Source organism: Syngnathus leptorhynchus, chromosome 17 (genome assembly GCF_054491065.1).
Source record: "Syngnathus leptorhynchus isolate UIUO chromosome 17, UIUO_Slep, whole genome shotgun sequence".
Classification (NCBI taxonomy): domain Eukaryota; kingdom Metazoa; phylum Chordata; class Actinopteri; order Syngnathiformes; family Syngnathidae; genus Syngnathus; species Syngnathus leptorhynchus.
Window position 1 is genome coordinate 7,210,149 of NC_141211.1, and position 25,284 is coordinate 7,235,432.

The window sequence follows — 25,284 nt, forward strand, 5'->3', positions numbered from 1 at the left end:
TACAAATCCCCAAATTTCTTGAAAAAAAGGCTGGTAAAGATTCAGTATGTGTTTTGGAGGGGCAGAGAAATATGGGAAAAAGATTTTGCAAAAATCACAAAATATCCAAAAGTTAATTGACTGGGGGTGGCAGTGCCCTGCGGCCCTTCCTTTAGCTCTGCCAGTGCTAACAGTGTGATATTTGTACACTTTTCATTACCGTCCTGGGCTGTGTCAGATGGTTTGTTTTGTATTTTAAATGTTTGTTTACTTGTTTCTCATGATCTTCTACATCCTATATCATAGTGCCTCACTAGGATGTCTGGTGCAAAGATCCTGCGATTTCTCCAGAGCTTATCGCGCAGGAAACCTCTGGAGCCTGAGGGAGAGGTGTCCAACTTCCGCCGCTGCCTGACGACCCTTGACCTTGTAGCTTTGGGAGTGGGCAGCACATTAGGGGCTGGCGTGTATGTGCTGTCCGGAGAGGTGGCCAGAACTGTGGCCGGGCCCAGTATCATCATCTCTTTCTTGATAGCGGCCATAGCCTCGGTCTTTGCAGGACTGTGCTATGCTGAATTTGGAGCTCGGGTTCCCAAGACCGGTTCTGCCTACCTCTACACCTATGTGACAGTGGGCGAGATATGGGCCTTTATCACTGGTTGGAACCTTCTCCTGTCTTATGTCATTGGTAAGTACAGTCAGTATACGGTAAGTCAGTCAACCATCCATATATTTGGCGATGAGAAAACAAAGCTTCAAATTTGTTTCATGAACCAGTTGTGTATTTTTTTCACTCATCTCAATGTTACTGTTCAATCAACCATCCATATATTTAGTGATAAGAAAATGAAGCTTCAAATTTGTTTCATGAACCAGTTATGTATTATTATTTTTTTACTCCTCTCGACGGTACTGTTGATTTAAAGATGGTTATGAAATAACAAGTCTGTGTATTTTCAGTCCAATGTTGCACAAAGATAAAATAAAAATATACAATATTCTTAACAATGCAAGGTCATTCGAATGTTTATGAGATTTTTCGAAGAAACTATTATGAAAAATATGTGTTGTGTTTAGGGACATCAAGTGTGGCCAGAGCATGGAGTGGAACTTTTGATGACCTCATTGGAAATGTCATTGCCAATTCACTGGGAAAACAAGCTGCCATGGACATGCCAGGATTAGCTCCTTACCCAGACTTCTTTGCAGCTGGCCTCATTATTCTCTTGGCAGGCATGTTTTAACTGTAGTATTGATGGAAACCGGTTTAAATATTTTTCTTGACTCTGGGATTTTCCATCTAGGTATTCTTGCATTCGGTGTTAAAGAGTCTGCCATCGTGAACAAAATTTTTACAGCAGTCAACATTATAGTGTTGCTCTTTGTTATTCTCACTGGCTTCATAAAGGGAGATCTCAATAACTGGTACATTGATGAAGAACATCTACAAAGTTCACATGGGTATGCATCTTACTTTTCAGCTTAATACTACATTGATGAATGGACATATGAAACTCCAAAATCATGCAGGAGGTCTTCCCACCATAGTGGGAGCTATTGTAACTGCACTTGTGTTACAATACTTTATTCATTGGTTTACTTGTCTGTGTTTAATAATGTAATGTAGCTTCCTTTCTTTTTGCTACAGAAACATAACACTAAATGAAACCATGACTTTTGGAAGTGGTGGATTTCTCCCTTTTGGCTTTGATGGAACATTGGCAGGAGCGGCGACCTGCTTTTACGCATTTGTCGGCTTTGACTGCATTGCCACAACAGGTCAAATGATAGTATGGTGCAAAATTTCACATGATTGAAATTAAAATTCAATGTGTTCTCTTGTTTCTTTAGGAGAGGAGGTTCAGAATCCCCAGAAATCAATCCCACTTGGAATTGTGGCCTCCCTTCTCATTTGCTTCCTGGCTTATTTTGGCGTGTCCGCTGCCCTTACTTTAATGATGCCATACTATTTGCTCAGTGTTCATAGCCCATTGCCCGCGGCTTTTACATATGTGGGCTGGGACCCTGCCAAGTACGCCGTGGCAGTGGGATCTCTCTGTGCACTGTCAACCAGGTATGAACACAACAGTCGTCTCATTTTCGCTCCAGTTGGTTATTCATCTGTTTTCTTTTGTCAGCCAATAAGTGCCAGTGAATATTATAATTCATCCAGGTCATTTCATCCTCAGGGCATTGAATCGATTGGAGCTGGACTGTTCTGGTTCAATCAGTGGTTAATCTTAGAATGGGGGGGGGGGGGGGGCTCAGGGCACTGAGCCGAAATAAGCTTGGGGCATATTTCAAGCCAGGCCAATTGATTTTGGGGTATTTAGGAAAGAAAAAAATCCTAGGTCTGCCAGTGGGCCTTGCTTCATGAACTGAAGAAGCCTGCTCAAATGGGGGATGAAAACCTATTTTAAGACAGCCAGAACAGGCCAGTTCAACTCACTGTTTATGAGGAGATCATGTTTTTTTATTATTATTTGATCAAACCAGTTTTAATTTACACCCCAGCCTCTTGGGATCAATGTTTCCTATGCCCCGAGTGCTATTTGCAATGGCAAGGGATGGCCTTCTCTTCAACGTTCTCAGCAAAATGAGTGAGAGACAAAGTCCTGTCATTGCTACTCTGGCTTCCGGTGTCGTCGCGGGTAACAACAACAACAACAATAACTAAATTCACAAGTGTGAGACCTAATATTCTAATATACTCTCTTGTACCCATGATTTTGCAGCCATCATGGCATTATTATTTGACCTGAAGGCGCTGGTTGACATGATGTCCATTGGAACCCTGTTTGCCTACACCCTTGTTGCCATATGTATTCTCATATTAAGGTAATTTGAGTGTTTTCAGGTTTGTTTGACTTTGCCTCACCTCTTCCCTCATGATTCCTGGAATGCATTGGGAAAAAGGAAGTGTACAGCACAGTGACTTTTGGGACCCTGTGCAAAAAAATTACATGACCTAAATTTTGACCTTTTTTTTAATCAGTCTAGTTCAATTGTTTAATTAAATGAATTAAATCCTATTTGCTCTTATAGTATGTCCTCATCTGTATAGATACCAAGTGGACATCAGTGCTGACAACAAAGAAGAGCCATTTACAGTCAGTGGACTCTTTTTTCCACATTCACAATGCACAGCACGGACATCCAAAAATGTGTCTGTTTTGACGGTTTGTATCAGTGAGTGCTCTATTTGTTCTGTTCTATTTATTTCGACTTATATTCTATTATCTTACTATGTTGTTTTTAAGATGCTTATGATTGTTTTCTGTTGTCATTATTGAAGCTTACATTTTCCCCCATGCCAGTATTTTTAGCAACTACCCTGAGTCTCGTCGTATCCCAAGCTACGACCTCGCTGCAGTCTTCGGAGTGGTGGAGCGTGCTCTGTGTTGTTGCAGTCACAGTGATTCTGAGCCTTGTTGTTCTCATCATCTGGAGACAACCGCAGAGCACAACACGTGCTGCTTTTATGGCATGTTATCTTCATGAATCACAATACTTCACAATACAAGTTAAGATCACAAGGATGGTGCAATAATAGTTTCAATTAGTGAGAGTCACAGTGAACATTAAGTTTTCAGGCCAAAATAAATTTTAGACCTACTGATATTGCAGCTCAAATGATCATGTGAACCAACTTTTCTGTTATGGACAAAGCTTCTCAGTACTACTTTGCTTTACTTTCTCACAGTTTGCTGTTCTTTTGCATTCACAGGTTCCTTTTGTGCCGGTGCTTCCTATCTTGAGCACCTTGATCAATATTTACTTAATGGTTCAATTGGGATCAGACACATGGATACGCTATATGGTGTGGATGGCCATAGGTATGTGAAGATAGCGTAGCAGCACCAAACTGTCCCACACTGATGTATTTCATTTCTCGTTGATATCTTTGATGTCTTTTATCCACACATAGACGTGTGGGGACAGGTGCTACTGCAATAGACTTAAGTCTTCATCAGAATAGATGGTCAACATAACAGATTATTTTTCTGTCAAACAGGTTTAATCATCTACTTTGCTTATGGAGTTCAGCACAGCGTGCAGAAGCAAAGGCTCCAAAATTCACACAACCAAGTCAGCATTCACTGAGTCACCTTTGTGGATAATGGTCCTGCACAAATTTTCTTTGTTTGTTGACTTGATACAAATAACGGATGAGCAGTAGATCGAGGCCAGTATGATTACAAATACTAAAGATGTATCAATTTAAACTGACAGTGGGTTATTTAAATCTATACACATATATACTGTAGAATGTTTTACAATAATGCAACGTACTGTATTGTTAAAATAAAGAAATTGACTTGATCTGTAAAATAAAAAAGTTGGAATGAGGTCATGCACGGTTTGTGAGAGGCTTACCACCAAGATTTTGTATATTTTTAGAATCAAACAGCTACACGCCGTTGTAGTTAAGGTTCTGCTATCTCTAACACAAAATACAGTATAGCATGGTTATTTTAATAATTTGTAGGTGGACCAATTTGCCACACTCGACAACACTATTTTATAGTTTGTCTCAATTATGAACTGCGTTTTGTATGATAAACTAAGTTATCAACATATGACTGGAACGTTTGTAAAGCGTGACTTGTTTAGGAAGGAATGTTTCATAGGCCCTACCTACAGAATTCGTATTAGCCAATCAGAGCAGAGCTCTATGATCAGTAGCCAATCAACGAGTGGGCACACAGTTGGTGCCTTATTCAAACTCAAATTTGCTTCATTGCCTCCTGCTTTTCTAAGGCGTTGTATGAAGATCGAACGGCAATCGTATTACTGAGTGTTTAGATTTCCCCCAAATTCCGTCGGTGATGTTCACGTTGATGTGATCTTTCATTCTTGAAGATTATTTCGAATCTTGCCGGATTTAACGATTTTACAGTTGCGACTGCTTCAAATCATTTTGCAAACGAGGTAAGTTTACAACAACAAAGACAACGTAGATATAAGTATGTAAATTAAAACTTACTTAGGTGTGGCATTGCATCAAATTATATTTTAAACCACGTTTTCCCCACCTGCATAGGATTTGACAATTTCATTTCACATATTTGTATCTTATTGTCATATACGTAGAAAGTCCAGCTGAAAGTTGCTACCGAGGCAACACACAAAAACTGACATGTCAGCTAATATTTGTAATTTGGGGAAGTAGCATGTTGAATTTTCTTTTTAATATTTATTTTTCCCGACGTGGGACAAGATGGAGAAATCCTTCCTGTTGGGCAACTTAAGCAACACCCACACTGCAAAAGAATTGTCTCTCTTGACACACCCTTACGTATACAACCCTTGTAATGAGTTACATACTGTTCAATTACCTTTAATGACAATTTCAATTGACGTATATAGTGGAGCAATGTGTTCTACAATGTGTATGTAAGCAAGTAAGACAATTGTACAGACACTATTTTTTTGCATCCCTATAACTTGACATACATTTTTGTCTTTGCAACAGGTCAATGGCGGGTTTTTTGTATTCGACCTGTACGTCCCCTTTTGATGACGGGGAAGATATGGCTGTGTTTGAGTCCACAGCAGCCGACTATAGAGGATTGTGCATACCGCGTCTGCCTGAACTCTCGCTCATATCACCGGCCCCCGTAAGTATGATCTTTTATGCTGTCTTTAGTGTTTTCATTGTGTGGTTTAATTTCAATCGAAGTGGTTAAATGCAAAGTTTACCCCGATGCAGTTTACTGACTTGTTAGACTGTTGTGACAAAAAATAAATTATGATATAGGTCCTGATGTATTTTTTTTATATATTTTTAGGAATTGGCTTGGAAACCTGCAGTGATGAAGCAGGGAAGCGTTGACAAAGGCGACACAGAGAGGGTGAAAGTTTTCCTTCGCATTCGACCCCTCACAGAGGCCGAGAGAGAAAAGGGCGAGGACCAGGTCCAATTTTTGATCCATTTAATTTCTCAGTTATGCCTGTGGTGCTTCTCTAAATGTGCCCTTCCTCCAGGAATGTGTGGAAGTACAAGATGAAGAGACTCTGCTACTCAGAGCTCCCAGCTGCTCGCAAAACATGAAGGTCGCAGAGAGGGGCATCTCCCCAAGCATGCACAAGTTCACTTTCACCAAGGTGAGAAGTAAACTGGACTAAATTGATTTATCGCTCAGATGTAGATGCTCTTGTAGACGTCTAATGCAAGATATAAAACATGGTCTTGTTGATCTGTTTGTATAAGATTTGTGGACCAGAGACAACGCAGCAAAACTTTTACGAGTGCACCATGAAGGAGATGATCAAAAGTGTTCTCCAGGGAGAGAACAGACTTCTCTATACGTACGGTGTCACCAATTCGGGAAAGACTTACACTATTCAAGGTGAGATGATGTTTTGCTATGAGATATACTTGGCCCAAAATCCCCAACATTCATTATTAATTGACGTGAGAATAAATCTTAAACTGTTACGGAATATGATTACTGTTTCTTTGCAGGCAGTGGGCGCGATGCAGGCCTCCTACCCAGAGCTTTAGTGTCTCTATTTCAAAAACTGCAAGGTCGTCTGTATGGCTCTATGGACCTGAAGCCTGTCTTGTACCAGGACGTGAGACATCTGGAGCCCGCTGAGGTCAGGGTGGAAGAAATGCGCAGAAACACCCTGCTCAAAGAGGTAAATACAACAGCCCGGAGCAGGAAGTACAGTATGTCACTAATTAACTGCACATATAAAATTATTCCTTTTTGTGCGTTACAGGATGAGAACCCGAATTCTTATGGAGGTGGCAACACGACAACGTGGGACAGCGGCGTTGGAGGACTTTCTTCTACAAGCCACATTGCTACCCAAATGGAAGGTAAGGAAGAAATATTTTGAAGTATTATATTCGAGTGTAGTTTAACATAAATGCTTGAAACATTATATGCACACTCGTTCTGTAGACTGCGAAAGTGTTTGTTTGGAGCCCGACGGCCTCTCACACAGCGGTGGAGGCGACCTTGAGAAAGGGTTGCAGTTCTCCATCTGGGTGTCCTTCTATGAGATTTACAATGAGTTCCTGTACGACTTGCTGGACGGCAGCCCCTCTCTGCAGCCGAGAAAGAGGATCACGCTGCGACTGAGCGACGACAAACACGGCAATCCCTACGTGAAGGGTAATTGATAGCTATGCAAATAGGATGATGAGCATTATAAATGTATATTATTCATCTTTACTGTGTCTGCCGTTTGTGTCAGGTCTCACGTGGGTTCAGGTCCGCAGTGCAGAGGAAGCTTGGAAGATTCTGAGAACCGGACAGCGTAACCAAAGTTTTGCCAGCACACATCTCAACCAAAACTCCAGTCGTAGGTAAGAAGCTTTCAAGTTGTTTTAAGTGTTACCTTTATGGATGTTTTGAATTGAACCCCATCTCAAATCTCGCATTTTGTCAGCCATTGCATTTTCTCCATTCGAGTCCTGCACATCCGCCCAGATGCAGAATCGGGTCAGAACATGCACATCAGCGAGTAAGTGGACCACTTAAGACCATATTTGGGTGTCCTCCGATATTGCCTTTTTTTTTTTTTAAATGTATTTTTCTTGGTCTTTTTGTCTAGTTGCTTTACTCATCTGGTTTCTTGTGGGTTCCTTATAGACTGACTGTGTGTGATCTAGCCGGGTCGGAACGCTGTAAAGAGCAACGCAGCGGCGAACGGATGAAGGAAGCAAACAACATAAACGCCTCCCTGCTTACTCTAGGGCGTTGTATTGCTGCCCTGAGGCACAACCAGACCAATAAGTATGCACTCAACTATAATCTGTATGAATCAGTTTAGTTAACATTGTTACGGGCCATTTGTCAGGGCCTTTTTTTTTTTTTTTTTTTGAATGAAAGATTTCATCATTTTTTTTGCATTGAATGTATTGAAAAATATCTGCAGGTCACGACCACCTCAAGTGGTGCCCTTCAGAGACAGCAAGCTGACGCGGGTGCTTCAGGGCTTCTTCTGTGGCAGAGGAACATCCAGCATGGTGGTCAACATTAACACGTGTGCCTCCATATATGATGAGACTCTCCAAGCTCTCAAGTTCTCAGCTATTGCATCCCAAGTATGGACCATTATTTTGTTTATTAGACCTAAACTGAACCACACACACACACACACACCTTTTTATTTATTTTTTTTCTTCCTAGCTGCTTCATGCACCCGCCTCAAAAAACAGGGTGGCCAAAATCCTATCGCTATTGCGTGAGCAAGCCAATGAGAATGATGCAGAAGATGAGTGTGACGATGAAGATGTTGATGTCACCGTGTTTAATGCACCGGTAAGGCATTGCCTGAAGTCGGGGGACGCTTTTAAATCTTTAAAGTCATGCCAATCCATTCGACATTTTATGCCACGTTACCTATAGCGCTGTGTCAACAGGTAATCTAAACTGAGCATTGTCTTTGTAAAGGTTGGCTTTTTTGGAGCATATACGTAGATTGTGTTGGTTGGCATTTAAAACCTGAAAGTTGTCCTGTGGATGGGAATTGTTGACAATACTTGGTTTAACTTTGTCTACATAAAATAATGATACAACTTTACAATGTAGGCATCCCATTTGAACAAGTGTGAATAATCATGTCTGTGCTGCAGGACACTGATGAAAAACAACGTCTAGAAGCTAAGGTGAGGGAGCAGGTTGTCACCGAGATGATGGAGGTCATTAACACAATGCAGGCCGATTTCAGGTGTGTTAAGGAAATCACTGTATTCATTTATGTATTTCATTTATTTATTTATTCAAATTAAACTTTTCTTCCTGACCCTCAGCGAGCTCTTGGAAGCACAGAAGGATCGACTTGAAAAGCGCTGCGAAGACAAAATACAAATCCTCCAGAAATATTTGAAGAGTTTCTACAGCAAAGAGTTAAAGGTGACTGTTGTAAACCTGCGCTGGGAGGATCTCTAACCTTAAAGTGTTGAACGTGGGAATTCATTTAACACCGTACTCTGACATAGGAGCGTGATGAGCAGATTGAAGAATTGTCTGCTGCCCTGGATAGGAAGACGACTAGTGAGGCAGATCCCAGCTCTTCACCCCAGACAGAATCTGAGCGGCCTCGGCGGTCCGAGCGCATCAGCTCTAAGAGAGAAAGCTCTCGACTGCAGGAGGAGCTTGAAATGTGTCGTTCTCTGCTGCATACAAAGACGGAGGGTAGGTTCATTGTGCTCATCATAGACTAGTTAACCTAAGAAGCGTACACTGTACGATTTTAGTGTTTGCATTTAGTTTGAGCACGGGGACAACAGCGGCACTGCGCAAGCTTCTCTATATTTCCCAATGGTTACGTAGCAACTTAACATGAATTAGCCTTGTGCGTTTCAAACAGATAGTTTTCACAAAAACTTTATTTCAACACATTATTCAAGCACTAAAAGAATGTTGCGTCATGTAAACAAATGACCGTCCTCTGCTTGCTATTTCAGAGATATCGCGGCTGAAGAGCCAGCTCGAGGCACCGGGCTCAGCGGGCACCAACGCTGCCGCCCGCAAGCTGGAAGAGGGACAAAGGGTTCGGAGCCCCGCCACATCAGCTCAATCCACCACCACAGTTGGTCTCTGCCAACATGAATTTTTGCATCTGATTCCAACAGAACCTACGTCAGCTGCGCTCGGATTTACAGAAGCTCGGCTCAGACCTGCAGTCTGGCGAACGGGCCTGCTGCCGCAACACAAGTGGCGAAAGGCTGCGGCAGGCTTTGGCCGCGGCAGACGAAACACTAATAAAACAGGTATTTTTTTTCTTTTACGATACATTATCAATACAGTAATCACAGTTCATATTTTTCTGTTGGGCATATTTTTGGGGGGTTTTGGTAGCTGAAAAACACGTTTCAGAAAGTCAGTCCTAAAACATGGAATGAGTTATTTAGCTTTCCTTGTCATGACACATTTTATGCTTTCGTATTGTATTAGAATGATGTTCAAATGTGTTAAGTGTGTGGGAGGGAGTTCTTAACATCAGTCTGGAAAAAGAGTACAGTTGTGCCGTGAGGTACTAGTGACTATTCAAGTATTTTGAGATACAAGCCTTTATTGTTTTCATTGCCACTCCTAAGTTAAGGTTTACTGTAAAACTAAACTAAATATAAACAATTACACGTTGTAAATTTTAAACAACCTTATCGTTGAGCTATCTTAATGCCAATTAGCATCAACATTGCAGTATTAAACGTTTTTGAGCACTGAAACACAAATGGTGCAGCAACACATTCAGACCATGACAGTATTTACAATGCAGCCACATTAATATTAGTGCCGTATTGATGAGCTGAGAGGTGTTGACAAGTCTCAATTATTTATTTTTTAATTGGATGTTGTGTTTTCAGGAGTTCTCAAAGTAATTTCTGTTTTCTTTCCCCCCCTTCTCTCTTAATTTCACTAACGTCTTCCTTTGCACAATCAGCTTTAAAACTAATTGATTTAACGGAATACCATCATGGGTTGAATTTGGTGTGCTCAAGCCTGTGGAGGGTTTCCTGTCCTGACTCCTTTGGGTGACTACATTTCACTGCCCCATGTAACCCTGTTGACTCACTTCCTCTTAGGACCAGATCCTGGTGGAACTGCAGAACGGCCTGACACTTGTCAAGGCCGACTTGAGGCGCAAGGCCGACACCCCGGTTCAGGCGCAGGCCGAGTCTGAGGTTCAGGTCCAGGGAGCCCAGCCTCTCCAGCTACCTCGCTTGGGCTTTGCCACACCAACCTCTTGCAAGAAGCGAGGATGTGGCGCCGCGGCAACCACTAACTCTGAGAACAAGCCTCCCCAGAAGAAGGCCTTCTACCACTCTTTGTTCCCCACATGCACGCCGACGCGGAAATACAACACCCGCAACGCCTCGGATGCTAAGCTAACCCCTTACGCTCGTATCCTGAGGTCACGCCAGCAGTCTCCGCCTCCGAGCCCCGTCCCTGCTCTTCGTAGCCTACGTGGCAAGTACTGAAGCGGTTCACTTTAATGGGAGCAAATTTCGTATGTGTGTGCTTTTGTTATTTTATTGGGTTTCTGTCCAATGCAGTTCCAATGTTCAGTTAAGTATGAAAATTTGAAAAAGGTGTATTTACCAAGGGAGGTGTGGGTTTAAAGGAAAAATTTCACAAGTTCTTCATATGCTATGTAACAGTATATTGTATCAAAGTTTATTGTGTCTGTTTAAAGGTTTTTGAATGTGACAAGTGGTTTTGTTTCTCTCGTTTCAGCTCATTTTCAACACAGTACGTAACATCCATTTTTTTAAAACGGCAGCATTTTTCTTATCAATTTTTTGAATGGAGTTTAAATAATCCTTGGAAAAAGGCCACAAATCCCAAGCAGGAGTGAGCATTAGGGTGTGAAGGAGATGACAGTGAGTGGGGACAGCCTCCTAACAGGTGTCGTGTTGTTGGAGAGCGGTGCAAACAGATCGCATGACGGAGTCTCCGTTTGATCTCTCACCTGAGAGATTTGCCTTAAAAGAGCTTTGCCTTCTTCTCGTGCCTGTAAGTATACATGGGATGGGATTAGCGCGCTCTGACATAAAATTACATTCCCAGACTGCTAAAAAAAAATCTGCACAATAACGCTCACATCATTGTAGTCACAGCAGCGCTGGGCACAGAGAGACGCCTCGTCGTAAAGTTTGTTCTTGAAATAGTGTTGACCGAGGTATTTGAGGGCTGAGCTGACTTCAGTATGCTCCAACTGTTCCTGTGTGAATAACATGAATTGTAAAAAGAGGTATTGGAGCACCAGCTATTTCACAAACTTCAATTTTCCATAAAGAGTAATTTTTTTTTTTTTTTTTTAAACAGACCTGTGAATAGAGCATAAAGTTTACTTAAAAACAAAACAAAAAAAAACAACGTACCCTACAGGAGAAGACATCTTGGGTGTAAAGCATGTAAGTCTGGGCTGCCTCATCATTTTCATTCAGCTGTTCATGGAGTCTGAATGAAACAAATGTTCACATTTTGCCTTATGTTAACAATACGGTTCGATAAAACTGCTAAGCTTCATAGCAGTGACAACTAATAATTTATTGCAGTACTACGATTCTAATATATCTGTTAGTTTGAAGCCCTTCTGACCTTACACCTGCATAGCAATTGAGTAATTTTAATCCCAAATTCAAATTTAAAACATACATATTTTCCCACCACCTCAATATAATGGAAACATAAATGCATAGTAACAAACTGTGATACTTACTTTGCCAGTTTGAGCAATGCCATCTTCTCTACATCTCCGACAGAGTACGCCCTCCAGTAACACTAAAACAAAAACAAACGTGTGTCTTCTCGTAAATAAGCAAGGAAAGAATACTGTAATCTAAATGGTAAATTACCTTCTTGGCTTCAGCGGTCTGGGATAGTTTTTCATAGCTTTCACCCAGTGCAACCAACATGCGCGAATCATTGGGCCTGCAACCGCAACAAGTCATGGAGATATTTCTTTTTCAACATTACACTATAGTCTGATACAAACCTGAGCTGGTGAGCCTTTCGATAGTAGTAGAGACAGTAGAAGGGCATCTTGAGTATCTCATAAGTCTGACCTAAGCCGTACCAGGCTCGATAGTCCCGCTTGTTCACCTCAATGGCGTGTCTGATAGAGACAAACGTACTTTCACACTCACCCGAATGTGATCACCAAAACACACGCGAGGACTAACCTGTAAGCTTGAATGGCGGCCGATGTATTCTTCATCTCCATGTACTCGTGGCCCATGAGGGTCCAGGCGCTCAGGCAGCGAGGGTTTAGTTTAAGGGCTCGCTGAAAATAGAGGGCTGCCTTTTCGTGCTGTGAGCGCAAGCTGTAGTAGTTACCTACCACAACAAACCAGTTAAAAAAAAAATATATATATATCAGACACACTTGAAAGCAACTGAGGTGTTTTGTCATGTGTTATAAAATATGTGATATGTCTTGTCACCGTGGGATAGTCGGAAATGCTATTTCGATCTCTTTGTGTGTCTTGACACGTGAAGAAGTTGACAATACTTACCAATGACACAGCATGTCTCCACTCTGTACTTGTCAATCTCCACCAACGTGTGGGCCAAATAACTCAATTCTGGCTTCATTATCTGTGGAAGCACACAAAAGAAATGTTTACCTTCTTCATATATAACAAACAAAAACTGCAACAATGGCCTCCACTTCAGGCCTATAAAGGCCTCACTTTGACATAGAGCAGGTTGGAGAAAGTGTCCATGTTGTCAATGCGATAGGGATCGTTTTCTCTCAGCTTGTTGAACAGAGCCACCGCCTGGTCAATATCTGTAATTATGTCACAATAACAAAAACAAAAAACAAACAGGCCCAATGGAGAGCTTCGATTAGATTATTTTTCAAAATCATTCAACCTAATAATGAATGCTCAAAAGAACTGTAGCCCAACATGAGAGAGTTGTTTCAGAGATGCTGGAAAGGAAAATGTTTACAACTTAAAATAAATAACCTCGAATGTTATGGTAGGCGACGGCCATCTGCGAGATGATGTAAGTGCTCTTGGCAAAGCCGGCGTCCATGAGGTTCTGGTACTTCTGCAGCGCTTCCTTAATCATCTGCAGTTCCGTGTGCATGTGGGCCAAGAAGAAGTCTTTCATCCAGCAGTCAGCCAGAGACAGAGACTTTAGCTACAAGAGGACGAGATGACGGCTTTTTAGATGCTTCGCACTTAGCTTGTGGCAGGATGAATAGTGTAAAAGTTAGCTTTGAACCATGTCAATGTTGGTGACAAGGTTGCTGAGCTCCAACCACGCCCCCCAGTGAAGAGGAAGTGCATGAATGGCCTCCACAAAAACCTCCACCGCTTCCTTTAGAAGATCCAGTTTCCGAAGCACCACTCCATATCTGCCGTTTCACAGAAAATGGATCAACATGTTAATTACGACCTTCTGCCATCTAGTGGAAGAGATTTTTTTTCTTATGTCTGTCACTTAAGTTGCTGGCATAGATAGTTAATACATTTTTCAAAATAATGTCACAAACTGCTTCACCCTACATCTGTTGAAAAAGTACAAGACTATTTCTTACAAGTATAAGGCAAAACCATCCAAATCTCCGGCGCAGTGCTTCTTACTCAACTCCACCCTTAGTTCTCGCAAAGCTTCATTGCGCACTTGACCCTTCTCCAGGGGACCTAAAAACAGGTATGTTAGCCTTTAGAGCTCAACACTTGCATTCTCTCATAGTCCTCACCTAGGCTGTCAACTGTCTCATCATCCTTCTTTTTCTCACCAGACTGCAAACAAAAAACACGAATGCCTTCAGTTCAGATGTGTAAAAATATCAACCAGGTGATCATTGACGTCAGTGTTACCAGATAACGTGAATACATGTAGAGAAAGTAAGCCTTCTGGCTGGTGCACCCCTTTAAGAAGTAGGCAGCGCGGTCGTACTCTTTTAAATCAAAGTAGGATTTGGCCAGCGTGAGTGCATCGAGATCTTGTATGTCCTCCTGTAGGTGCAAGACAAGCAAGTTATTTTTACTTTTCTCAATTATTATGAGTAGGTTTCTACTAAAGCCTTGGGGATATTCAGTATTTACTGTACAAACCTCTGAAAAGGGATGTGGTAGTGGCATTGCATTTTTGGGAAGAGGATCCAGAGCAAAGGCCAATTCAGAAGCCCTAAATCATTCAGACAGAAAACATAGCATACCACGGGGAATTATCCATTTGTACTTAATTTGTTAGGAAATGATTACCTTTTTACAACAATAACGCATGATTGTATCGCTAAAGTACTTTTACGTGCGTGCGATTAGTGCAGTTCTCCACCTCACAGGCAAGCAATTCAGTCCACACGCTGTGTAGTACGATTGATTGTACGACGTATTTTATATGTAATGTATATAGGATGTTTAAAAAAAAGTAAATGCTAAAGTAGCTAATAGTCAAGTAAACAACAACACAGTAGCGTTGGGCACGCAACAATTCGCCAGCGCTCCGACAGTCACAAAGTATCAGTCTTACCACTTGGCGGTATGTAAAAGTCCTCTTTCTTTACATAGCCATGTCACAGACAAGAGCTGCTTTTTGATTTCCACTAGGTCCCCAAACTCACTATGGAGCGCCGCCATGTTCATACTCGTTAAAGAACGATCGCCATTGGTGGACGTTGTCTCGTCTTTGTTCCGCCCCATTATGTCGTCACTTCCGCTTTCTCACACCCTTTCTTGTCGCTACTTGTCCATTATTTTTATTTCTTAAGAATATTTTACTTTTAATGCATGGTAAAATATTTATTTTCCTTCTATTATATTATGACTAAATCCCACACTGGTTGCTCCGAGATGAGTTCCGATCCTTCACACTCAGAACTGTAATGAATGCAATGCACTGCCAATTACTATAGTTTAAGCCATATATTTCATGATAACAAATATGTGGTGTGTCCACTTAAAAAAGATAAGACAATGCTCAGTTTTCATCCGCATATGCCGGTAAAAAAAAAATCAGGGCTTTTGCATTCATTTAAATTTAGTTATTCAAGAAAATAAAGACCAAAACACAACTTCAAAGTTTGCTAAACCCCTGATTTGTACCTGCACTATTATGTACATTCACTTGCCGTGACTTGAGATCAATAACTCAGCGCTGACTTTTGCAAGAAAAGGCACACTGTGACTCTTGCTTGTACCAAGAATGTGTATTTTTTAATGACCTGTCCAGCTGCTGTCACTGGCCTCCACATAGGCTTGGTTCTCTGCAGCAGAGCTCATCATGTTGCTGTCGATCAACATTAGGAGCATCACGGCCTTTGTTTGGCGTTTCCATCTTTGCATCAAGGTAAGAATACAACCACTTTTGGAGCATGCACAATATTATAAAAAAATAAATAAAAAGCTTCAAATCACACAGGTGTACATCGCCAGCAAATCCCCGCAGAACAGCTGCACAATGCACTTTAGTGGGAGTCAAAGGGCACTCCTGAAATAGCTTGTAGTCACAATGTTTATGTTGAACGTCTCAGAGCAGGAAGCATACATAGCATTAGAATTAATGGATGCGTGTGTTTTAGCACAAGCCTACTTTATATTTATTTCAAAGAATAAGAATAGTTGAGCTGATGATTTTGGGTGAGAGGGTGAGTACACCAAACAATTGCAGAATTGCAGGGCACATATAGACAAACAATTCACACTCACATTCACATTCACACTCATTCACAATTAGGAGTCTTCCATTAACCCCATTCAAGAAATCTTGTCGTCCATCCAACCCCCAACATCAGAATGCTTATGTCTCAAATTTAATGTTTTATTGTATATGAAAAAGTGTGTGCGCCAGTATTAAGCGTCTGTCTCATACCAAAGTTGGCCTCAGGGTGGCAATGTGTAGCTGCATTCCCATTGAGTGCAAGCAACAAAATTGAACTCCAGCTAAGAGCAGATTGCTTCACATTTACTGCGTGTTCATTGCATTGTGCCATTTGCTTGAAAGGTGAGGAGAAAACATGGAGTTGTCAAGTGACCAATTATATTCTTATCTTTTGGCCATTTTCACATTTGCTTTGGGATAAATTGAATTGTATCCGATTTCCGTAAAGCGGCTATTCATAAGTATTTTCTTTCCAATCATTTTCCCGGTTATTTTATTCATTGTGCTGCAGGCAAATATGCTGAAGTCGGCATTCTGCCCATGCTTGCCATGTCTGGTGGTACAATTTTGTACCTCAGGGAGTAATAGTGAGTCACAGTTGCTCATTTTGGATGTGGATAGAATTTACAACAAGACAGTGAATACAAGGAATACCGATGGTGGCAAGTACATTTGCTACCTGGGCCTTCTTTGGGGTGCCTACCTTACCATAGCATGCTGGAATGGTAAAAACATTTAGCAGACAGTGTGCCACGTGTATTGTCAAGACCAGTTTAGAATCAATAGTTATCTCACTAAATGACAAATACATACCTCTTACTCATTAATGTGCACAGATGTGTTTTGATAATTGAAATCTGCTGCAACAAGTTTTGCCCCGACCAACCAATCAAGGAGGCCAAAATGCTGACATCTTCAGCAATCTGAACTATGTGGATGAATTTCAAATGTGATTTGTTAAAAAATACAGTGCCACTGGCCCGAGCTATTAATACTATGATAGTGCATAGGAAAGTAATTGTTGTATGTATATTGGTTCTATAGCATTCTAAATTACTACTATAGCACCCTCTATAGCCGACACAGGGTGAATACAGCAGACTCTGCGTCGTTTTCGAAAAGTTTACATGGACAGCAATGCTCCATTATTCACCCGCATTTCAGAATACAATTTCCTCTCATTTCGTTTGAGCTTCTCCCCTCGGCTCACCTCGCATCTTATTCTCTGTCGGGCATGTTTGCCCATTTCGCGCAGCAAGCAAAAGCCACTTACATAGAAGACTGACAAAGTAATCAAGTCAGACTGCAGTTTACAAGGCCGAGCTCACGGCTCACTGAGCAGGTTGAAAGAGGTGCAGAGACAGGCCAGAGAAACCATCCCTTTCGCTCGGCCCTTCCTCACTTACTCGTTCTCATCTTGTTCCCATTTCTTGCTCTCATTCTTCTACACAGGCGCACTTTTTGTTCTCTTTACCTCTCTAATACTGCACTTAAACATCCCACGCATATGCGTATAACCTGCAGGTATGAACGGTGGAATAGAAAATGCGAGAAGGTGCTGAGATTGAATTTTAGGACAGCTGCGTAATTGAATAGGAAACACACAGTATTGTTATGTTTGGATGTAAGAGTGAGTGCACATTTTGGCGCTATACATATCATAAATCTCACGTGTAGACGATGTGATGTCTTTTTTTTTTTAATCTAGCTGATCTCTAAGTGTGGAATAAAGCCAAATAGACTGCTCAATTTATCTGTCAGAAATGTGACATGGAGGGCGAACATATTTGCATTAAACCATTCTGCGTGAGAAAAACAACTCGGATGCTCTGCAGCTGTTTGGCAATATGGTGTGATCGTAACTTGAAAATATCCGCCGAAATGTCTGAGGCCATAAAAAGAAACACATTTGTGAGCAAAGCACTTATGTACATCTGTTGCGTTTGTGTAAGTAAGCATGAAAAAGCCGCTTCGCAGACATGCTCAGTCCCCGGGGTTTCAATCTTTAGGGCCCGGCTCAGAGTTGTTTGATTGGTCGCTGATGTTGTTTAGCTGAAGTGGAGAGGAGCCAATGGCCGCGACTCATCAGGGCCAGCCACCACCTGAGCACTGGCCTCACTCGTGCTCAAGCTTTTAGTCCATTATTTGGACGCCACTACAGCTACATGCCTCCCTCTCATCACTGTTTAATGCACAATATAAATGTGGGAGTTACTTTGTCAAGTGCTGCAGAATGTATTACACGGCAATGTTGTTTTTGCGACTCAGCTTGCCTCATCAAAACATTGAAAAAAATAATCTATTCCAATAATAAATACCTGTATATAAAAAAACCTATGCTTACAAGTTATCCATAAATGAAGCTATATAAAAGCAATGGAGGTTGTATTATGGCAACAGTTATATAATTTCATTTTTACTCAGAATTCAAAAATGGAGAGGTTGGCCGGCATTGTGTTCAGCCCATTCTACTGTTGGCCTACTTACAAAAGAAAAGAGGTGGGGGGGGGGAAGCAAATACAGGTTTTCTCCTGTGGGGTAGTGTGACATTTTAGTTGCATCTTTTGTCAGTAAAGATAATATTTGATTGCGGTTAAATGGGGAGAAAGGGGGGCAACAAATAGAAACCGACAATTGGCATCCACGGTGTCAAGGTGGCGTGTGATGTATACCGGGAAAGACGGCAGACCGCGGGTGAGTGCACAGACAGATGTGTCTCGTCTGTACGCACTGCAGGGGGGGGGGGGGGGGCTGCCATGGTTTTGCTACAGGATTAATTTGCCCTTTGAGACAGGTGTTGAGAGGAGCGGGAGCAGACACAATGAATCTAATGTTACGTGACCCCCCCACTCCTCCATCCCCACTCCTTCCCCGCGCTCCACTTTAAGTCCATGGGACACTGGGAGCATAAAGCCAACTAATTCATATGGAAAATGTCTGTCAGCGATACACTTTTTACGCTATTATCTCCTGTAATGTGAGATCCCTCTCCTTTGAGTAATAAGGATTTTCTCTGCATTGCAATAAGCTGCTATAGCATTCGTGGCACCAGTTTGAAAGCATCATGTTAAAACGGCAATTAAATTAAAAGATGTATCTCTGAGGAGTACAGACTACTACGAGAAATAATAATTGGTAGCGGTATTCCCCAAGTTGATGTAGAAAAGAATATCACTCAGTGGAGTACAGACCTCTATTACTGTTGAAATTTTAAACATCCTTGAGCTTTATTTATGTACATGAACATGTTAGCAGGATACTTTTGTTTACGAATGATGTTCAGCAGATTACATACCTACAAATTTGACCAAGAAAATGACATGCCCAAAAAAAAAAAGACAAGATACACGTACTTTATTTGTATAAAAAAATAGATATTTTGAAAAGAGGACACACAATAGACGGCATAGAAGGTGGAAAACTAATTGTAGCTCCAATTGCATCAAAAGCTATATAAATATATTATTCAGTGTTTTAAAAGACAAATGGATTCCTTCTTTTTCGTCAGATAATTTGTTAATTTCTATCTGGACCTCTGCTCTTTGTTCACACTTTCCATTTATGCATTAATGAATAGAAGCTATTCGTACCTTTTCAGGTCGTGTTTTAATTGAAGTATTTTTTACGAGACCAAAAAAAGAGAGCATCTAAAAAGCAGCTTTGCAGCAACACAAGTCGAAAATGGCTGTGTTAAAAGGAATTTAATGAATTTACTGGAAGATTAAAACTCAACAGTGGTTGAAATAATACTAATAATAGTTTTTATTTAAAAAAATCAATCACATTGCATGAGTGGATTTCAGTATGTTGATGATGAAATAGGCACTTAAGGTGAACAACCTCCTTTAAAAAAAAAACATTTTGCTTAAACCGATTTGTTGAATTAGATGGCATGCTGTTTTTCCATTCTGGTGTAAGGTTCCCATGTCCAGCGCTGTTATTGTTTGCTAACATGTAGCACACACACAAATTGCCCCCTGAGCGGCCTGTCAACAGGCAACAGTTGACCCGACCTCGCATGAGGTAACACGAAACCCGAGTCTCACGGCGAGCGTTGATGCTCACCGCCTGTTCCCGCCGCCTCCACGGGGACTCCGCGACCACGTCATGGCCGCAATCCAAACTGTTCCCTCTTGCTTGAGACACTTTTGATGAACTTGCTGACACCAAGATGACATGCAATGGACACTTGAGTGTGCGAGGATATAACGTGGCGCTGCTCTGTTTGAGATCAAGGCCCAAAAGAAGCAACACGCTGGAAATCACATAAAGGCTTGAAGAAAAGCGAAACATCACTGAGTCCCCATTGTGCCACGTTTTATCCTTTCCATTCAGACTGCTTCACACATTATTCATGCTTGTACATGCCAAACACAAAGCTTCCAACGAGAAAGAAGCTATATTCGTTTGGAAGAATAAAAAAAAAACAAAAAAAAACTCTCCTTTGGTCTCTCTGATTTACTTTTAAACACAGTTGCCTTTTAAACACAGTTAATTAAAAAAGGAAAGCAAAGTAATCAAGTGGATGACGACAAAGGAGCCGTCGGGGGCTGATGTCAAAACAGACTCAACGCTTTGTGACTTTTATCTACATTTGCAAGTTAAAAAGAGAAATTTGACTGACATTTTTAAACACATGAGGTAAATTCTAAGTATAGCCACCAAGGTATACTTCACACTCACAGAGGCGAGATGTTAATTCTTTGCGTGTGTATTTCCTGTCAGAATCTATTGTGGTTAACCAAGCTCAAACAACAGCACACAGCCCAGCCTTTCTTTTAATTCCTGATTTAATTATTGTACATTAGACTTTTGCAGGCTCTGGTTATCGATGTACCGGGAGACGGTGATTAAATTAAAGAGTTGAAGGGACGTCGCCTGTCAATCAAAGAGGGCGCCACGACAAAGGAAAAGTACAACACTTGGTGGGTTTAGTCAGTACGGCATATTAACAGGTGACGTTTATATTCTGGTGATATATGGACAACTTTCCAAGATTACAAACCATTTAAATAATAATAAAATGCCACTGCGTTATTGACAAGAGTCAACAAGGCTTTATGATAAATATGAATATTTGAAAATATGTTTAATTTGACTCCAGCTCTTAGTACAATTTTACATACGATGCATTTGGGTGTTAACAATAACCCTATGCAAAAACATTACATGTGTGGCGCATGATGAAGACATATGATGTCATTTTATGAGGCAACCGTGATATAATTACAATATCATCATAATGCGCAGCAAAACACGAGACATAACCTCAAGCTATAAATACATTACTGGAGCCAAACTGAGCCGCAAGCCTCATGAAGCTGATGTAATTATCTTTCAATTATATTTTTAAGATTTAGAATAGCTCAGAGTGAGATCTTGCAAATAAATCAACGGCAAACTTGTTAAAATGTATCATAAAGGTGAAAGGAAAAGGAAAGTGAAGTCTGTGTTGTAGTGAATGCCAACCAAGCTGCTGCCGCGGCTGAGATGCAGAGCTTGGATTTAAATGGCAAAAATGTCAATTATGAAATGAACTATCCTTTTCCTTAATGATCTCATCTCCAGTCAAAGGTATGCCAAAGGACATCTCCCGATTAAATAGATATACGATTCGAGCCAATCGAGAGGACTTTGCCAAAGTTCTCTTGTCTTCTTTCGAGCTTACCATCGACAAGATCTTGTCCGCCTTTTTTGAAGGAGTCCTTGACAGACTGCTGGAATAAAAGAGCAGGCAGCTGGAGTCGCCTGATTGAAATAGCAAATGACATAATCATGGTTGATATGTAAAATTATGCACAAGCCAAAGCATTATGAGCATTGGAGTATCACACTGGCTGCTTGTCAACATTCTCGACTGTCAAACCCATCTTAATTGAAAAAGTCTCCCTTAATTGGGATGCTGATATAAGATGCTTGACGACTTCTTGGCTGACTCTTTAAATGTTTACTACATCATTATCAAACCTAACTGAGCTTTACATTCATACAGCAATTACAGTACCGTATTTTCCGGACTATAAGGCGCACCTAAAAACCTAAAATTTTCTCAAAAGCCGACAGTGCGCCTTATAGTCCGGCGCGCCTTATATATGGATCAACTTGTGAATTTGTTGATCCATACTGGTTGTACACAGTGCTCTGCCAAAATTTTCAGTACGTTTTAGTACAACTAGTAAATTACAAGGTCGCATCGGTTACCAGCATTATGGCAACCGTGGTCAGGGGGCGTCACTGAATAGCTGTTGTACCCGTGAGGCTATTTCATGTCAAAATAGGCTGCTCTGTTAATGTTTCGAGTAAATTTACGGATTGATATGGAAGGGAATCATAGGTAAGCAGTACCAAGGTGTTAGATCAAACTTTAGTCAGTTCCGATCATTTTTTTAAGCCCTCGTTTGAGAAACGCGATTGTTTACACTTTGCTGAGGCTCATGGGAGTTTGCGGGTGGCTAATGCTATAGTGATAGCTGCTATACGCACGAGGCTATTTCATGTCAAAATCGGCTGCTCTGTTAATGTTTCGAGTAAATTTACGGATCGATATGGAAGGGAAACGTAGGTAAGCAGTACCAAGGTGTTAGATCGAACTTTAGTCAGTTCTGATCATTTTATAGGATTGTTATAGGATAGCTTCTATTTTATGCGCCTTATAATCCGGTGCGCCTTATATATGGACAAAGTTTTCAAATGGGCCGTTCATTGAAGGTGCGCCTTATAATCCGGTGCGCCTTTTGGTCCGGAAAATACGGTATATATTTGCAAACTTGACATCATAAAAAGGACGACCACGACTATCCTATAAAAGTTGTTCAAAAGAATGATTTATCCGACCAGAACTCCCACTGAAAATTGATTGCTTCAAGGTTTTGGGTTAAAGGACCACGTTCCAATTGGCTCGTCACAACGCCACTGGAATGCAACACTCTAAATCGTCTTCATCGTGCGCTGTGCATTTTTGTTTATCCTGCCGGAGAGCCCCAAAAAATCGGAGCAACTTCTAAGTGAGCACGACTTGCCTTAGGCTTACTAGACAACACCTTCAAAAAGATGAGTAGAACAACAAACTCACTCTTCTTCAAAGTGTACCAACAGTCAATCAACAGAAAAGGAATATAATCTGCTGCATACATATATAAAAATACAAACCCAAATAGTCTTTCTGAGGTTGTGATTACATTTGTCAGTTGTCAATACGCTAATAACCGATACTCATTCGTGATACAACATGCAAATGTTAAGAGGAACATTTATATTTATCCAACAAAACCAACAACAGGAGGAATGTGACTCAGCTCCAGAGATGACAACACGGCTCAAAAGGCAGGCAACTTTAGCGCGACTCCGCTGGGACCCACGGGCCATTATTTTCCCTTTTTAATGATCTATGCACCTCCTCGCTTTCGCTCTTGTTTTGATTTACGCCGGCGCCTTGAGTGGGTTGACGAGCGTGCATGTCATAGATTATGACATTTTATTGACTATTGCAATGGCACGTCATATGCAAGCTGCCTGCTTCTATTGCACTCACGTTGGAATATACTGTCATTGATTCATATCTGAACACATGGTCAAGGCTTGATTAGTGTGTTTATGTTGTGATCACGGCATAAGCGAACCAGGCTGGTTATTATCACTTGATAAAGCCAAACTAAATAACATGGGGGAAATTGATAATATTAAAATACTAAAATACTAAAAAAACAGAACACCTGACTCATGTAGGGTAAAAATATGAAATCCTTTCAGCAGATATCAGAAAATTGATCAGCTGGAGGTAATTGAGCTCAATCTCACCCAGCTCAATTTTTTTACATTTCATTTCCATATTTGTAATATAGAAATTATGATTGTACACAGTGTGCATTTTTCTTGTTTGTCATCCACCCAAAAGATTTTGAGTGTTGCCATGCCAGTGGCCACAAACGCCACAACAATCAATCATCGTTTGGCACACGAAGCTTTTAAACTCCATGTCGAGATATCTGTTTTTGTTTACGCACAAATTTTTGGGGCCAATAATTGCTCTTTTGAGAGAGAGGAGGAGCAGTGTGAAAGAGTCACTGATGCCCAGTCTATTAACTTGTTGACATTTTGGGGTCGCCCTGACTCTGGGCTAATGCAGAGTGTGACCAAGCAGAACCATCTTCATTATCCCGGCGCAATGTTTCATTGCTCGGGGCTCTTGCGCTGATGGCTAGCCACCCACTTGGCTGTCTCCACCTCTCATCTCCTATTGCACCGTGTCTCTATCTCTATCTTCTGTGAATGGATGGTTGCCAAGCGTGCCATCAAACATTCTTTCTCTCTCGCTCCAAAACATTCCCGCCGACTTCGAGCTTATTTGGCCCTCTCCGCATCCATCACTTCCTTCTAGGTCCATCCTTTTTCTGTTGTGTCTCCGCTTTATTGCATCATCTTTCTTTGCCGTACCGGCACTCATATTTCTTCTTCTCATTTTGGACTGCCTTGAGATGTTTGCCATCTGTCTGCGGTGACGCTGCTTGGCTGTGCTGTTTCTGTTTTTATTCTAAGGTCACAAATCTCAGCGTCCCTTCCTGTTGCGTGTTGGAAATTTATTTTTTCCCACCACCTATGAGGCACATTTGACGTTTTACGGCTTAGGTAACAGACCCCGAGTTTTTTTGGGATGAACTGCCGCCCAGGGATTATCGTTCATGTCACTCGAGGTAGTCATATGATATTGTTATGTCTTGATCCCATTGTAAATCACGGCACATCTACAGCAGATTTGGCAATTAAAGTTCAAGGAGTAAACAGCCCCACAATCATTATGCATTAGAGAACTCGCAAGCAATACCAAGCGGAGCTGTCGAGATTAATCTCCCACGGTCTCGGCGCTCCTTTCCCCGCACTGTCATCTTGTCACTCGCTCTGTCAGAAACCCTTAAATCACACACGCAAGGGTGCATGAAATAAAAAACAAATTACCTTTTCTTCACTAAGATTAATTGACGCTGATGGGAAAAGGAAAAAAGTAGACCAAACAAAGAAGGTGCAAGTGATGTGAAAAAGTGACCTTTATTACCCTCTTCACTTGCTCATCACTGTATTTGCCAATGTGGCAGAAATGCTGCAATCTGACCTTGGACTTAATGTCACTTTTGACTTCCATTTCTTTTTTGTAACTTAAAAAATGCTGTGTATCCATATTCTCCCAGTGATTTTTTTTTTTAATAGATAAGAATGCATAATG

General features: G+C 41.2%; 3 protein-coding genes across 6 annotated transcripts in view; 2 read left to right on the plus strand and 1 right to left on the minus strand.

Moving 5' to 3' along the window:
* LOC147043524 (cationic amino acid transporter 2) overlaps positions 1–4,284 on the plus strand; it is a 53,937-nt gene extending 49,653 nt beyond the window's left edge. For 3 of the 4 annotated variants that reach the window (XM_085936411.1, XM_085936412.1, XM_085936413.1), the window contains 11 exons: positions 286–667; positions 1,057–1,212; positions 1,284–1,440; positions 1,607–1,758; positions 1,831–2,053; positions 2,494–2,630; positions 2,715–2,817; positions 3,044–3,168; positions 3,297–3,463; positions 3,707–3,815; positions 3,995–4,284. In XM_085936411.1, coding sequence (XP_085792537.1) covers positions 286–667; positions 1,057–1,212; positions 1,284–1,440; positions 1,607–1,758; positions 1,831–2,053; positions 2,494–2,630; positions 2,715–2,817; positions 3,044–3,168; positions 3,297–3,463; positions 3,707–3,815; positions 3,995–4,083 — 1,800 coding nt within the window. In that variant the 3' untranslated portion in view covers positions 4,084–4,284. The remainder of the gene's footprint in view (positions 1–285; positions 668–1,056; positions 1,213–1,283; positions 1,441–1,606; positions 1,759–1,830; positions 2,054–2,493; positions 2,631–2,714; positions 2,818–3,043; positions 3,169–3,296; positions 3,464–3,706; positions 3,816–3,994) is intronic. The other variant, XM_085936414.1, reaches the window with a different exon arrangement.
* A 377-nt stretch (positions 4,285–4,661) lies between these two features.
* On the plus strand, positions 4,662–11,167 carry kif20a (kinesin family member 20A). Its single transcript, XM_085936410.1, has 19 exons — positions 4,662–4,911; positions 5,456–5,600; positions 5,772–5,897; positions 5,968–6,087; positions 6,194–6,332; positions 6,449–6,624; positions 6,709–6,808; positions 6,894–7,106; positions 7,189–7,300; positions 7,384–7,458; positions 7,587–7,730; positions 7,873–8,041; positions 8,127–8,258; positions 8,573–8,667; positions 8,750–8,852; positions 8,939–9,134; positions 9,407–9,492; positions 9,575–9,712; positions 10,529–11,167. Exons 2-19 carry the CDS (start codon positions 5,460–5,462, stop codon positions 10,922–10,924), a joined length of 2,661 nt encoding a protein of 886 aa, XP_085792536.1. The 5' UTR covers positions 4,662–4,911; positions 5,456–5,459; the 3' UTR covers positions 10,925–11,167.
* On the minus strand, positions 11,083–15,106 carry cdc23 (CDC23 (cell division cycle 23, yeast, homolog)). The gene is made up of 16 exons (XM_085936417.1): positions 14,940–15,106; positions 14,522–14,594; positions 14,285–14,422; positions 14,164–14,206; positions 13,999–14,104; positions 13,683–13,815; positions 13,421–13,598; positions 13,142–13,239; positions 12,965–13,046; positions 12,632–12,785; positions 12,445–12,564; positions 12,305–12,380; positions 12,169–12,230; positions 11,828–11,906; positions 11,548–11,667; positions 11,083–11,457 (listed from the first exon to the last, which is right to left on the minus strand). The coding sequence occupies exons 1-16, from the start codon at positions 15,050–15,052 to the stop codon at positions 11,305–11,307; spliced, it is 1,728 nt and encodes a 575-aa protein (XP_085792543.1). The 5' UTR covers positions 15,053–15,106; the 3' UTR covers positions 11,083–11,304.
* Positions 15,107–25,284: the final 10,178 nt, after the last annotated feature.

Excerpts from the sequence above, each read along its gene's own strand:
- kif20a (XM_085936410.1), top strand. The coding sequence starts at position 5,460 with ATGGCGGGTTTTTTGTATTCGACCTGTACGTCCCCTTTTGATGACGGG. Across the intron at positions 7,107-7,188 it reads CGGCAATCCCTACGTGAAGG|GTCTCACGTGGGTTCAGGTC; the intron begins GTAATTGATAGC and ends CGTTTGTGTCAG. Across the intron at positions 8,853-8,938 it reads TCTACAGCAAAGAGTTAAAG|GAGCGTGATGAGCAGATTGA; the intron begins GTGACTGTTGTA and ends ACTCTGACATAG.
- cdc23 (XM_085936417.1), bottom strand. The coding sequence starts at position 15,052 with ATGAACATGGCGGCGCTCCATAGTGAGTTTGGGGACCTAGTGGAAATC. Across the intron at positions 14,105-14,163 it reads TGAGACAGTTGACAGCCTAG|GTCCCCTGGAGAAGGGTCAA; the intron begins GTGAGGACTATG and ends ACCTGTTTTTAG. Across the intron at positions 11,458-11,547 it reads GCTGCTGTGACTACAATGAT|GCACGAGAAGAAGGCAAAGC; the intron begins GTGAGCGTTATT and ends GTATACTTACAG.